The 16,258-nt window shown below is 36.8% G+C and overlaps 1 protein-coding gene across 8 annotated transcripts in view; it reads left to right on the forward strand.

The window, feature by feature from the left end:
- The window catches only part of DDHD1 (DDHD domain containing 1), a 79,521-nt gene that overhangs the window by 54,241 nt on the left and 9,022 nt on the right, over positions 1 to 16,258 (forward strand). For 7 of the 8 annotated variants that reach the window (XM_070419482.1, XM_070419484.1, XM_070419485.1 and 4 more), the window contains 5 exons: positions 2,664 to 2,926; positions 4,746 to 4,821; positions 11,583 to 11,732; positions 13,551 to 13,803; positions 14,788 to 14,979. In XM_070419482.1, coding sequence (XP_070275583.1) covers positions 2,664 to 2,926; positions 4,746 to 4,821; positions 11,583 to 11,732; positions 13,551 to 13,803; positions 14,788 to 14,979 — 934 coding nt within the window. The remainder of the gene's footprint in view (positions 1 to 2,663; positions 2,927 to 4,745; positions 4,822 to 11,582; positions 11,733 to 13,550; positions 13,804 to 14,787; positions 14,980 to 16,258) is intronic. The other variant, XM_070419487.1, reaches the window with a different exon arrangement.

The following is a 16,258-nucleotide window of genomic DNA, read 5'->3' on the forward strand; positions in this document are numbered from 1 at the left end:
CTCCCTTCATCACAGTTTAAATTAGCTCATCTCCAAGGTTCCTCTTCACTCCAGATTCTGAGGTGCTCATGGGAGCATTCTAACTCATGACTGTGCAAATAATCACTAAAAAAAAATGGTTAGAGAAAAAGTGTAGTGTATAAATCAGTACTTTGCAGGTTATACTTTCTGAGGACCAGTTTCTAAAACAGAACTAATATCAGACTTCCAAAATAACATTAGAGAGCCATCGGCCCTTACTTCAGCCTTAAATAAAGTAATGTGAAAAATCAGAGACAACCATACTTCTTGCACACAACTGAACTCTCTTTTAAATAGCATTAAAAATGAAGAATTACAAAAAAAAATAGTTATGACAGTATCTTGTCATTGTTATTTGAAAATTGTTTAATTGAATTCTATTGTAATTAAGAAACATAGTTTTATTTTAAAAAGAAATTTAATTGATATATATAACTAAAACTGTCTAAATAATTTTTTTCTCATTAAAATTTTTTGAAGCAGGGAGGACAAAGGATTAATTATAGTCGTCAGCCATGTTTTATGTGTTTGGATTTTCTCTTAAAAATGCTGGGATTTTTCCTTTTGGATTGATTTTCCTCATACATTTTAACTTTGGGGCAATGGTTATGAGATTTTAAAACTCTTAAGCTTTTGAAAGGCCATCTAATGCCTACTTTGTAAAAGGTTAGTTGACTTAATTAGATAATATTGTAGAGCTAATAAAATTAAGATTATAGGATATATCATTAATCTTGGTCCAGATGTCCCAAATGAATATACTTGGTCACAAAGGGATCCTAAGGTTGGAGAATATAATTGGATCAGATAGGAAAAAGGAAACCTAATTAGAAAAACCTAATCAGAGTAGACTCTTTAGATGCAACAGGGAGGTGGATTTCTCCTTTTGCTGCTAAGTGGATGATTTATTAAAGCATTTAGAGAAGTTGGTATTTTAAAAAACAAACAGATTAAGTACCTTTTGCCAGAGTACTTAAGTATATCTTTTAGTGTTTCTAGGTTTACATGGTGTCTTAAAACAAGGCCTTCAAAAGTAAAAACTATTAGCAAATGTTGCTTTTAAAGGAATTAATTTTTATCTAAACATTCACTTTTTCTACACCTTTAGATTATAAATCAGGAAAATGATAAAAACGTTGAGTTTGTTGATGTTCTTATCAAAGCCAAACCATTATATTATCAGAACTAAAACATTACATTATAGCTCACTTTGAACAGAGCATGTACTTTCATATCACACTACCTACTCCTGAAACTGTTTAGACTAGAATTACTGACAGCCCATGTCTTAGAAGGCTTTTATATGCATTTGCCACTAAAGCAGTAATTCTGGGATGGAGCCTAGTAATCTGTATTTAACAAACCTTCTAAGTGATTCTGCCGCACATTGAAAGTTGGAGAACCGTTGATTAAAGCATGGAATTGTTTTGCTTTCCTAAGAAAAAAATTAAAATGTACAATTAAAGTAAAATGTTTGCATTTCTCCTTAGAGAAAGGGTAGCTTATCATCCTTCCACATGCTACCAGCTCATCTTATCCTTCTCTTCCTTCATTAGCTGAATATATTTCATCAGACCCAATACATGGTTTCAGTAGCTTTAACCAAACCCTCATTGTTGCTTGTAGAGTTCTGAGATGTCAACAAAGAGAACACCATGACTTCATTCATGTCACTGCTAATCCTGCTATGCATGAATGCTCAGATGATTTTCAGTTTGTGAGCAGGTAGAGAATGTTCAGTAAAATATGATGGAGTCATATTTGAAAATGGAAGTCACACATAACTAATATTTGTATGTTGGAGTAACAGCTGGTATAAGTACTGAAATGAAAAATTAAATATCAAGCAGGAAATTTACCTTTAATTATAGTACCCAGCAATGATAATGAAGAGTAGAGAACTGCCTTCAAACACAGGTCAGGACCCAGTATGGATTTGAGTAACCAAAAAAAACTTTTTCTTCTGACTTCCTGGCATATTTCAGCAATGTTTGTTAAAGCTAAATTTCAAAGAAAACAGTTTTACAAAGAAAAATGACTAAAATACTTCCCACATTATGAACCCCCTAAACCTTAAAAAGCTCTGCTTTCCAGCCATGTAAAACAACTGTTTACTCGTATCTTTATTACCAATTTTTGGGAATTTTGAAATATCAAGTAGATCGATGTTAGCTTTTCTTTAATCATACAATGACATTTTATTCCATCATTCTTATCTAAATGCACAGTGTAATAATATATATACTACATTCGTATACCTGTTATTGTAAACTCAATTAAGGCCTAAAAATTACAAGGTACAAAAATTTAGAATTGCATGGAATTTGCAGTGAAGGAGAAATTTCCAGGGGCTCTTTGAAAATCTTACTGGAATCTTCGTGAACCTTTTTTGCTTAATGTACAGAACTGCTGGCTCATATAGCATACTTAAGGATTATGAATGAATCTGTGTAATATCTGCCTTTATTCTTTAGTGATGATATAGATTACAATAATACATATCTTCATTTCCTGCAATGTTTTAAGGCATCTGTGTTAATTTTAATAACCTAGGTGTATTTGGCCAGTAATGTATGTTTAGAAATAGAATTCAGAGTATCTGTGATTACTCTAATATGATAATGTTCTCTTATTTCAAACAGCTAGTTAAAGGCCTTCAGCAAGAGCTGAATCGATTATATTCCCTTTTCTGTTCTCGGAATCCAGACTTTGAAGAAAAAGGGGGTAAAGTCTCAATAGTGTCACATTCACTGGGATGTGTAATCACTTATGACATAATGACTGGCTGGAATCCAGTTCGATTCTATGAACAGTTGATGGAGAAGGAAGACGAGTTGCCTGATGAAGAATGGATGAGCTATGAAGAACGACACCTTCTTGATGAACTCTACATAACAAAACGACGGTAAAAATACTCTAGTATTTAAAATCTCTTCATGGAATTGCTGGACTTCTTAGGAGAAAACTTTAAGATTTTCATGATAAAGAAAAACTACATTGTTCAGGGTACAAAAATTTCTAGATAACATGGCTAATCAAGGAGAGACTGTTTTCATGCTAATTATATGCATTTTCCTGTAGCATAAAATAAATGGTTTTGTCATCTGCCTCTTTTTCTTTCTGCCTGTCCTTCACAATTTCTTAGGAGTAAAATCTAAAACTTATTTCAAGCTGAGTCACTATGTAGAATCCTTTGTTAGTTTTACTAATCTTAAAGAATGTGCCCTTACCTATCTTAATCTTAGAAATAATTTTTAAGCCTTTTTTTTCCTTGGTAAATCTGTTTTTGACAGATTTTATAATTATCTGATCACTTGTGGCCTTTCTGGATACTATCGTTTAGTTTGCTATACCCCTCTCTTCATCAGTAATTACATGCTCTTTCTTTGTCCTCTTAAAAACTATCCAATCAATTTTAATAAAACAGTGAAAAATCACTCATTTTGGTAGTTAGCATTATATAAAAATCACCAATTTATATAATACCCAATTTTTACTCAGGAAGCCTTGGGTTTGTTTCAATCTTATGGAAGTTTAAGGGTTCTATATAATCTTAGTCAGCACCAGAATAGATACATAAAGTTTACCGTGGCAAAATAATTTATAGTTTTGAAAGAAAATTTCATGTTGAAAAGCCTCAGAACAGCATTTTAGATATAAAATCCAGTAAGAAAAAAAAATTAACAGCTTATAAAATGAATTGCACCCTTTTTTTAAAACTTAGTTCTATTGTTTATTAAATGTAAGTAGATATGGAACATTTAATAGGAAAAATTGAAATAACTCAAATGTTCACTAGCAAAGAAGGGTTGAAAAAACTATGGTTCGGCCGAAACCAGTTTGGCTCATTGGATAGAGCGTTGGCCTGTGGACTGAAAGGTCCCAGGTTCGATTCCGGTCAAGGGCATGTACCTGGGTTGCATGCACATCCCCAGGGGGTGTGCAGAAGGCAGCTGATCGATGTTTCTCTCTCATCGATGTTTCTAACTCTCTATCTCTCTCCCTTCCTCTCTGTAAAAAATCAATAAAATATATTTTTTTTAAAAAACTATGGTTCATTCATGTAATAGACAATTACATAGCTGTTAAAAAGATTAAAGTAGATCAGGAAGTAATGAAATGAAAAAATCTCTAAGATTCATTAAGTATAGAAAAAAGAAAGAACAATGTATATGGTATGAACATTTAGTGTGATTTTTTAAGGTATACATATATATATGTATATATATGTATGTATGTATATATGCTGTTTTTATTGGTTTTTGTTTGCTTGTTTTTTTGAGAGAGAGAGGAAGGGAAGGAGAGAGATAGAAACATCAATCGACTGCCTCTTGCACACCACCTACTGGGGATCAAGCCCAAAACCCAGGCATGTGCCCTAACTTGAAATCCAATAGGGACCTCTTGGTTCATGAGATGAAGCTCAACCACTGAGCCACACCAGCCACGCTATAAGTATGCTTTTATTTGCCTCACATTTTACTAGAGGATCCACCAAAAAATACTAACAGCAGGTATTATAAAGAGTAGGAATACTTTTACTAATTATTTTATAGACTTTCTGTACTACAGCAGGTGCATTTATTAAATACTATCAATAGGGATTGATTTTGAGGGATTAAATAATAGGTCTTTAATTCTTTATACTTTAGTGAACTAATGAGCATTTAATATTTATGAAACCATAAATACAAATGTGTAAATAATTTTATACTGCTTCCTAGGCTGAGAGAAATAGAAGAAAGGCTAAATGGATTGAAAGCATCATCAATGACACAAATACCTGCCTTGAAATTTAAGGTAAGAAAAGACTGATGAGATTTTCATTATCTGTCTCACAATTTTTCCAAACAGCATTTGCAGCATGACATTATGATTCAGTGAAATCTAAATTATTGTTCTTTCAAATTAATATTTATTAAACACATGTTATATGTTGGACATTGCTAGTTTCTGGATTCTACAAAGAAAAGAATGGACAAGACAGTTCCCCAGCCCTTAGGATATGTAACACAGTGTTATTGGCAGTATGCAGAATGATGTATGTATGAAAAGAGGGTTTTAATTTTGGCTATAAAGGATTACAAGGAAATGACACTTATACTTGTTATCAATAAACTGGAATGTTGCCAAGTGGAGGAAAGGAAAATGCTATTCTGTGTAAAAGAAAGAACATAAAGATATGGAGGGATATAACGTTAGTAACTCCAAGAAAAATGAAGTAATCTCAAGTAGTAGGGGGAAAATAAGAGGCAGATCTGGGAAATGTTTAGTATTTAGAATTAAAAGCCTTAGTGACCAGCCATTTGTGGGTGGTAAGAAAAATAAGTGGATGATTCTAGGGATGGAAAGCTGGCATTTCAAGCAATGAAAAGTATGTAACCAAAGCACAAGATGACACACGTGGTTAGTTTTGGAGCAGGTTGAGCAAACCAGTTGGGCTGTCATGGACAGGACTCAAGGCAAGGGGGCTGTGGAAGAGCTAGAAATAAAGAACTTATATTTGCTATGTACAATGGGAAGCTTTTTAGGGGGTTTGAGCACCAAAATGGAGCTGTCAAAAGCAAATCACAGCCCTAACTGGTTTGGCTCAGTGGATAGAGCGTCAGCCTGTGGACTGAAGGGTCCCAGGTTCCATTCCGGTCAAGGGCATATACCTTGGTTGCAGGCACATCCCCAGTAGGGGGTGTGCAGGAGGCAGCTGATCGATGTTTCTCTCTCATCGATGTTTCTAATTCTCTATCCCTATCCCTTCCTCTCTAGAAAAAATCAATAAAAATATATTTTTTTAAAAAAGCAAATCATAGGAACTTAACATACAGATTAAGTAATGGAAAGATGCAGAATTTTTTTAAATAGTAAGAATTTGAGGGAATGCTTTGTAAAGTATATGATTATCTAACCACTATGCTGTATACCTAATCTTATACAAAATGATATTGCATGTAAACTGAGGATTAAAAAAAATAGTTTCACATTACTAGAAATTATGTACTATAATTGTGTATCTTAATATAAAGTCATATGTAGTCTAATAATATGGATTTTTAATTGCTATTTAATTACTCATAGAGGAAAAGTAAATAAATTTGAAGTTTAAAAAGGAATATCTGATGAATTGGCAAATTAATATTTAGGACTCCAAAGTTCTAATTTCTGTGCCTATTAATTAGCAGATAGATTTACTTTCAGAATACAGGTGTTAGATCTGTTATGGGTGACCACTGAACTTCATAGAAGAAAAACATATTGACAAACTTTGGTCTGGAGAGTGGGAAACTTTGATTATGATCATGAGGCTTTGCCACTAACTAGTAATGTAACATTAGCCAAATCATTAAACATCTCTGAATTCATCTGTTTAGTCATCTCTGGGCAAGGACGATAGACTAAATGTCTAAAGCCCTTTTTCATCTTTAAAATTCTTTGATGGATATAGATATCACTAAAGCAGTCATTAGTCTTCTCTGAGAATATTCCTTTATTTGTCAAACTGCTGACCAATCATAAACAAAGAAAGAAAAGTTATTTATTCCATGGATTGAACCATTTTACAAACATTTGTGATGTGTCTGACCAATGCATAAAGCATTTTGCTATAGTATGCATGTGTGCATCTGTGTATATCAAATAGAAAGGATTTACATAGCTTTCTCGTCTAGCTCTACTCTTTAAAAAAAAATTTCAATATATTTTTATTGGTTTCAGAGAGAGGGAGGGAGAGAGGAATAGAAACATCAATGATGAGAGAATCATTTATCGGTTGCCTCATGCACGCCCCCTACTGGGAAATCGAGCCCACAACCCAGGCATGCTTTATTTTTTCTTTCTTTATAGAAGAAAGTGTCCTTGTGCACAGATTCGTGCACATTGAAAAGAAATTAATTAGAAGAAATATTTTAATATCGCTATTCATGTCTTGCTAATGAAAAGAAAATAGGATTCTACCGAATCTCCTATCTACCTAATCCAGGACTTCTGTGAGGATCAAATGAGATGAGGCATGGGAAAATGCTTCACAAACATTTGATTAAACTGTAAAATGTTTGCACCTGGCTATAAAGCAAGTTGGGTTCCTGGGCTGAAGAAACTCCAAGGATGCTAGTCGCTAGGGAGAGAAAGCCAGGCATTGCTATGTGACGTCATTACCTGGTGCCCACAGCGACCATTTCCAGGCTGGGCTGGGCTGTGGATCGCATTTTGCGCCATGGGGTCTTGGCAGCATTTGCTGCTATTTGGTGGGGTGTCGCTCCGGGTTGGTTCCTGTGTTCCACTTGGTGGAAGCAAAGTGTTGGTTTGTCGGCGCCAAGTCCATGGTGCCATTTATTTTTAAATGGCCAGTGTGCATCATGGCAGCTCCTGCATTGAGCACCTGCCCCCTGGTGGTCATTGCACCTCATAGCTACCAGTCAGATGGACGGACACTTATCCTTTTATATACGTACTAGAGGCCCAGTGCACGAAATTCGTGCACTGGGGGGTGGGGGTTCCCTCAGCCCAGCCTGCCCCTCTCACATTCCGGGAGCCCTCAGTGGATGTCCTACTGATGGCCACAGTCTGGCAGCAGAGGCTCGGAGCAGGCGTCCCATGTGTGTGTGTGTGTGTGTGTGTGTGTGTGTGTCCCCACTGGGGGTCTGCCCCCAGCCACATTGGAGGCTCAGAGCAGGCGCTCTGTGTGTGTGTGTGTGTGTGTGTGTGTGTGTGTGTGTGTCTGCTGGGGGCCTGCCCCAGCCACACCATGGAGGCTTGGAGCAGGAGCCCCTCTGTGTTGATCTCTCAGGCTCCCAGCCTCCACTGCATGTTGTACTCTCCCTTGAGCTATGGCCAGGATAGGGGTGCTGCTTGCAAGCCGGGCTTTCCTGCTCCAGGATCGCCATGGTGACGGGGGAGCAGGCCCAGCTGGGGGCTGCCCACAGGCCGGGCTTTCCCGCTTCCAGGTCTCCATGGCAACCGGGGAGCAGGCCCAGCTGGGGGCTGTCCACAGGCCGGGCTTTCCTGCTCCTGGATCAGGCCCAGCTTGGGGCTGCCCTCAAGCCAGGCTTTCCTGCTCCCGGATCAGGCGCAGCTGGGGGCTGCCCAAAGGCTGGGCTTTCCTGCTCCCTGATCAGGCACAGCTGGGGGCTGCCTACAGGCCGCACTTTTCTACTTACCGATGGCCAGATCACCACAGCAACCCAGGGCTCAGTGGCACTCTCCTGCTCTCCAATAGTCATAGGGTCCCGGCTGGGGGCGGGGCTTATGCCCCGCTGCCCAGGGCTGCACATGGGGCCCGGATGGCAGCTTGTGCTGTCCCGCCCTGCCTGTAGTATAGGATAGAGGCCTGGTGCACGGGTGGGGGCTGGCTGGTTTGCCCTGAAGGATGTCCCGGATCAGGGTGGGTGTCCCGCTTGGGTGCCTGGCCAGCCTGGATGACGGGCTGATGGCTGTTTTTAGGCTGCCTGCACCCCCTTTAGGGTGGAGGTCCCCACTGGGGTGCCTGGCCAGTCTGGATGAGGGGCTGAGGGCCATTTTCAGGCTGGCGGGTGACTGAAGCTCCCAGCCTCTCCTTTTTTTCTTCTTTTTTTTATTTTATTCTGGGATTTATTTACTTTCTATGGCTGTCACTGGAGCTGAGAGCCAGCTTTAGCTCTGAGGCCGGCTCCAGCTTGAGGCCTCGGCTGCTGAAAGCAGATATCTGGGCTTTGTTTAGCTTCTATAATTGAAACTCTGTTGCTGCTGTAAGCTCTGAGCCTGCTGCCGGCTGAAAGCAGGTTTCTGGAGCTTGTTTAGCTTCTATAATTGCAACATTGTTGCATCCGGAGCTCAGAGCTGGGCGGCGGCAGGCGGGGAACCTTGGCTTCCTCCATCACTGGAGCAAGCAAACCTCCTGTTCACTTCAGCTGCCTGGCTGCCGGCCGCCATCTTGGTTGGCAGTTAATTTGCATATCCTGCTGATTAGCCAATGGGAAGCGTTCGGGGGTATGGTCAATTTGCATGTTTCTCTTTTATTAGATAGGATATAGATGACCTTGATTTTTTTCAGAAATTGATGCTTTTATCTGTGTCACTCTGATTTTAAATGCTTTTTATTATGTATTTTTTCTTAACACAAGTTAATTTTCTTCAGCCTTCAATTCCTTAGAAACAAATAAAAACAAAAACTTTCTCAAATTTCCTTTAACATAAAGGTATCATTTCAAAATATATATTTATTCATATACATTTTTTCCATCTGGAGAAAAGAAGAATCACTCCAGAGGCTTTGTGGGAAGGGATTAAAGATAGTATAAAATTGAAGGGACACTGTTACAGTCTAGTCCAGATGAGAGGAAATGAGGTGAAATGTTAGAATCTGTTGGAATGACTTCTTCAATGTTTGGGATTAGAGGGAAGGATAAATTTGGGATGTCTCACTCATCAAAATATGAAACATCTGAGAGAGGTAGGGTGGATTTAGGAGGAAAAGGTGTTTCATTCTATATGTAATCCAATGCAGTTGACCACCCTATTTTTCTTGAAGCCCTATACTCCCTTGTCTTCATGATACCATTTTCCTGGTTCTTTTTCTCCTTTCACTCTTCCCTTTGTAGTTTTTTCCTCCTTTGCCTGCTAATCAAATGAAAACATTCCTCATAGTTCTATCTAAAGCCATTTTACTCTGTGCTCTTCCTAAGCAATTAAGCAATCTTCTTTTTTTAAAAATACATTTTTATTGATTTCAGAGAGGAAGGGAGAGGGAGAGAGGGATAGAAATATCAATGATGAGAGAGAATCATGGATCAGCTGCCTTCTGCATGCCCCCTACTGGGGATCGAGCCTGCAACCCAGGCATGTGTCCTTGACCGGAATCGAACCTGGGACCCTTCAGTCTGCAGGCCAACGCACTATCCCCCGAGCCAAACCAGTTAGGGTTTCCTAAGCAATCTTTCCCATTCTTTTGGTTTTACACATCACTTCTATAATGGCAACGCATAGACTTGGATGGTGACATGTACAGGACTATATCTCTTGTCCTAAATTTTCATCTACCTGTTAGAGATGTTACAGATATCTCAAACTTTTTATGTCTCCACCCATTCATGCTGACTCCATCCTGGCCCCTCACAGGACAGCTAGTCCTACCTGGGTTCAGATTATCTTTTGCCTAAACTCTTTCAATAATTTCCTACCTTGTCTCCAAGTCACCAGCCTCTCAATTGTTTAATTTAACCTAAAACAGTGGTTCTCAACCTGTGGATCACGACCCCTTTGGGGGTTGAACGACCCTTTCACAGGGATCACCTAAGACCATCGGAAAACACATATAATTACACATTGTTTTTGTGATTAATCACTATGCTTTAATTATGTTCAATTTGTAACAGTGAAATTGGGGGTCACCACAACATGAGGAACTGTATTAAAGGGTTGCGGCATTAGGAAGGTTGAGAACCACTATCCTAAAACATGAATCAAATCCTATTCTCCTTCACTACCTATAAAATAAATTAAGTCCAACTTTCTTAGTCAAACAGCCAAGGTTTTATAATATTCTCTCACTCCAAGTTACATTTTCCCCACACCCAATTTTTCAACCATATCAGACTATTTCTGTTCTTTAAATTAAACCAGGTTCTTTCCTGCCTCTGCTTTAATTCATGTGGTACCATCAGTTTGGAACATCCTTTTTTTAATCTCCAGTGATCCAACCCCAACTGTGAAAATGCTTTTCATCTTTTTGGCCCATGCAAATGCTTCCTCCTTTGTAAAGCCCTCAGAGTTGGAATTAATTATTCCTTTCTTTGTTCTTTTAATAAAGCAGCAATTTCCAACCGGTGTGCCATAAGAATTTTTAAAACATGTAATACCCAACTGTTTAGTCAGAGGCACTGACCTCTTTTCCTTTAGAATGCCAAATTAAAAAATCTCAACAGCCAACAGAAAAATAGCTGTCCAGTATGAATGAATCAAAATTATACCTTTTTTTGTCAGATCCGCAAAAAAATATAATTAATTTTTGGTGTACCACAGAATTTTAGTAATTAGTTTGTGTGTGCCATGAGATGAAAAAGGTTGCAAATTGCTGTCTTATAGCATACTTTCCCCAACTTATGCATATATTTTATTCTGCCATTCACATAAGATTATAAACTCTGAGTGCAGAAGCTCTGCCTTATTCATCTTCTTAAAAATTTATCTTTATTGTTGAAAGTATAACAGATGTCTCCCTTTTTCTCTCACTGCCATATTTGTCTTTATATCCTCCATAGAACCAAGTATATTACTTCACACAAAATAGTAGTTGAATAAATCTTTGATTAGTGTGTAGAAACACAACGGAATTATCTTCTCATCATTCTCATTCTTCATTTTCTATTATATCGAAAGATATATTTGAAGTTGTTACTAGGAAGATTGTATAGGATAACTAATGATTAGCATATAGTTAACAAATAATGCAGATGCCATCTAGACAAACCTCATAGAAAAAGACATATTTGGAGATAATTTTATTTGTATTATACCACTTGTTTTATTGTGCTCAAATTCTGTTGAAAAACACTACACCATTTTTAAAATTGTCAATGGCTTTAATATTTCAGGTTGAGAATTTCTTCTGCATGGGATCCCCACTAGCAGTATTTTTGGCATTGCGTGGCATTCGCCCAGGGAACACTGGAAGTCAAGACCATATTTTGCCCAGAGAGATTTGTAACCGGTTACTAAATATTTTTCACCCAACAGATCCAGTGGTGAGTTGCACATATAGACATTTTTCTCTCAATATTACATTGTTCCTAAAAGAATCTGTAAGAAATCTTGCTAGGTACTGAATTAATGAGAAAGAGTTCATTTATCTTTTGTATTTGCATAGGTTCATATTTTTAAAACATTTGTGTTTTGGATGATGTGGGACTCAGGAAGTAAAATACCTTAGAGATGACCTGTTTATGTTGTACTTATAGTATAAGAGTGTAATGTAAAAATATTATCTTGATAACTAATACAAGGGATGAGAATCTTCTGTACTTTCAAACCATAACCAGTTGTAAGGCCAATAACCTAGCAATCATAAATTTTGAGAATCCCACTTTAACTATTTTTCTCTAAAATATGCTACAATATGAAATGTATGTGGTAGATCCTCTTAGAAGTGAAAATATTTAAATATTATGTATTAAAACATGAAAAGGTGGAAGAGTTTGGTTTAGCCTGGTGGGATTATAAAATTTTGGATTTTTACATGTTCTGTTGTAAATAATTTGTTTAATACAAACAGTCCAAGGGTCTTGCATCCAGGTAAACAGTTTGATGCATCATTTTTCAGATGAAAAAAAAAATGATTCCTTAAATCTTTTGGGGGACTAGGCTAGATATACCTAAAATTAAAACAAACTATTTTAAGTAGCATTCTGAAAAATAGATTTATATAATAGTGTAAAGTCTTTTAAAAGATTGTTAGCTAATACCAAATAAATAAAACACTGACTAAACACTAGAATTTTAGAAAATTGCCCATATGTTAAAGAATCAAAACTGCTATCTTTAAGAAATAAATTTAACTGAACTGGAATCTAATATAAGGCTTAAATACAGACTGCACAGTCTTGGCCCAAGTCACTTCGGAGACTGTTTCTTATCTATATGATGTAGATGATAATGTTTACTTTATGGGTTAGGATTAACTAATATATATGGAAACATCTAGCTAGATGTTCCGTATTTCATTAATATACATTCATTTTACTCATTATTTTTATAACTTGAAAGTGAACTTGAGTTCATAGGTGAACTCTGAGCTTTCAGTGTTCTTTGTATAATGTTAAAGTTTGTTCCATTATAAAGGAGGGTTCCAAACTCATTTCGTTAATATAAATTATTTTTATTATTCATTTTATAGTTTTTTGTGATTTTTTTTTTAAGTAATGCTTTTTTAGTGTTTATGTCATAACCGTGCTACGCAGTTTGTACCACCATTATCTATTTCCAACATCCTTGTGAGGTAGGAAGTGTTATCGCCTTTCTACAGCTCAGGAAACTCAGACTGAGACCTTGTGACAGGCTAGAATAGGAACTCGGGGAATACTGACACCAAATCCATTGCCATTTCTGCTGTATCGCCTCCACTTCACAGGAGACAAATAGTCTTCTATTGGGATCTAATTTGTGTGTTACTATGTTAATGTATTTGAAAGTGGGGTTTACTAAGAGCTTCTAAGTTAGTAATAATTGCCCTTATTTACTGTGTTCCAGTTTACTCATGACTGCTTCTGCTTTGTTTGTGAGACTAAAATTAATCTGTTAGATGATGTCAGGGCATAGTAAAAATGAATTTTTTTCTCTGGGAACTATTATCCTAGACTAACTCTGTTTTTTTATAGTCCCATCATTAAGGAAATATTAGACCAACTACATATTATTAAGAGTGAACAAATGGGAAATACATGTTAGAAATATCAGGTTTTTAAAAATTCCCTAAGGTCTGCTTGAGCATGCAATAGAATAAGAATAAATAGAGTTTACTAAAATCTGAGCCTTAATGTTGTGGTTTTTGTTTTTTTTTAATCAAGGCTTATAGGTTAGAACCGTTAATACTGAAACACTACAGCAACATTTCACCTGTCCAGATTCACTGGTATAATACTTCCAATCCTTTACCATATGAGCATATGAAGCCCTGCTTTCTCCACCCATGCAAAGAATCTACCTCCATTAATGAGAACGAAGGCATTTCCACAATACCAAGCCCTGTGACCTCACCTGTCTTGCCTCGCCGACACTATGGAGAATCTATAACAAATATAGGCAAAGCAAGCATCTTAGGTAATTTCGCTTCAGTATTCCTATCAATGAATATAAATACTTTTTATTCAGGCATTAAATTTGGGGTGTTTGGAATTATTCTATGTATTACAAACCAATCAACAGTTAATCCATGTGTTTAGAAATAACTGCCCTCTCACTGTTCATATTTGAGGGCCAAAAACCTTAAACTTCTCTAATTAGATCCAATCCTATAATTTTAGATGTGAAATAGCTGAATGCACAAGGGTCTGAGGATCAAGTCCCTCATTTTAACTTGGCCCTACTACTTCCTGTGAGATCTTGGGCAAGTCCCATAGATCTTAATGCTTCCTTATCTGTGAAATGAGAAGGTACTTGAGTTGTAAGGGTGCCCCTGCCATCTAGTTCTCTGATCCATGTCCCAAAAGTCTCTTAAATTGTGTCCTTCCTGAGGGCAACAAGGATATTTAATTTGTCTCTGAATGCTCTCCATTACAGCTACAATATTTGGTGTAGCACTGGAGTTCAATAATGTGCCACTTGAATTTGTCCATTGCTTTTGGTTATAAGTTGCCTTAATATAAAATGCCACAAGATGGCACTCTAAATAGGCTTTACCTGCTGGTTTAATTGCTATGTCACTTTATCATACAGATTTTTTATTGATAACTTTTTATTACATATTCATCTAACTTCAGTATTAAGCATATCAACAGTAAATATATGCCCGTGTCATGTATTTCTAATTTTACCAAATACTTTAATAAATAATGATCACTTGAGTAAAATAGAATCTTTATTCTTTTGTAAGCTATATTTTTAGTCTTTACATTCTCTTTCTGTTCAACACCATTTTTATTTAGAAACCTACAATATAAATTGTAACTTTTTTATGTTCCCACTCTGGAAAAACATGACTAGAGCTTGGTGCCTCTGCCAATTGGCTATAATTATGGGTGGTGCTCTTTGGCTTGGTATGTGGTGTAATTCAGCAGAATGACTGCCCTGTTTTGTGAAATGCAGGGGCTGCTAGCATTGGAAAGGGACTTGGAGGAATGTTGTTCTCAAGGTTTGGACGTTCATCTACTGCACAGCCATCTGAGACACCAAAAGACTCAATGGAAGACGAGAAGAAGCCAGTTGCCTCACCTCCTACTACCACTGTGGCAACACAGACCCTTCCACATAGCAGTTCTGGCTTTCTTGATTCTGCATGTTAGTTCATACTGTTTTTTCATGCTGTATGTTTTTTCAAATTGAGGAGAGCAGAGAGGATTATGATATTAACACAGGCAGTCAACTCTAAAATCTAAAGCTTTTAAAGAAAAAAATCCATTTCTGCTGCTTATATTTTTAAGACTACTCCCAGGTAAATGCAGTTTTATTCTCTGCATTGGTGAATTAATAATAATCAATGGCATTATTATGGCATGGGGGTCTTAAGCATCAAGCATAAAACAAATCTCTCTCAGGTAAGCACCCCCTGGTTTTTATAGAGTAGATTTTTAAAAACATGGTCTTCTCAAATTCATGTAGTTGCATTAAACCTATGCTGTGTCTACTCTGGATACTTTTTAAAAACCACTATGCCAAAGCCATTCTGCTACTTATCCCATTGTTCTTTTATCCAACCCAATGCTAAAACCATGGCTTCCAGTTCTAGCCCCACTACTGGTGCAGAGCAGGTACTCAAGAAATGAGTGAATGAATGGATAGTTTATTCTGGACATGGCATTGGAATGGAGCTATGTTCAATTTTTTTCCAGTGGATTTAAAAGGTCTAAAATCGTGAATTGTTGTGAAAAACTTACTTAGTATATATTTACTTCCAAGGGTCTAAACTTGACCCTCACTTTTAAGTGTCCAGTAAAATAAGACTAAAGAGTCAAGTCCTATTTTTCCATTAGGTTATATAAGGAAATGTAGATTCTGAAACTAGCCTACTTCCTTTCTGTAACTATGTGAAGAGGAAAACTTTCTCTAAAGATGTTTAAACATTTTATTTCAGATACTTTAAGACTTGTTTTCTTACTGTGTCTGCTGCTCTGAATTTCAAAATGGCCAGCATTGCCATCCGTAAAACATGCTTAGAAGGAAGCTCAGTTGTGGCCTCCTAGAAGCTGGATCTTTCTCCAACTGAACCCCACCCCAGGATTAATTATCCTGGACATTGGACATTTCTATTTAGACTAATAGCATTTTTTTTAACTTGATCTTATCTTTGTCAGATTCTAAGTACTGGAAATTCTTTAATTGCAAGCCTTTTGAATACTGCCTAGAAAATTCATTTTATACTTTGATATTTGTACAAATTTTGTATGTTCTTGCAAGATATTGGTGACTTAAGCTCTCACTTCTACTTAATATTAGGATTGTGATTGTGAAAATACAGAAGTGTGTTTAACATGCAGATGTTTAAAGAAAACTCCTGAGGAAAAATAATTTTTCTAAAAAAATTTTGTGACAGCATAGGTAAAAAGTCACAATTCCTCAT

Source organism: Myotis yumanensis, unplaced genomic scaffold, assembly GCF_028538775.1.
Source record: "Myotis yumanensis isolate MYYU_CA2020_CCGP unplaced genomic scaffold, mMyoYum1.0.hap1 SCAF_1, whole genome shotgun sequence".
NCBI classification, from domain to species: domain Eukaryota; kingdom Metazoa; phylum Chordata; class Mammalia; order Chiroptera; family Vespertilionidae; genus Myotis; species Myotis yumanensis.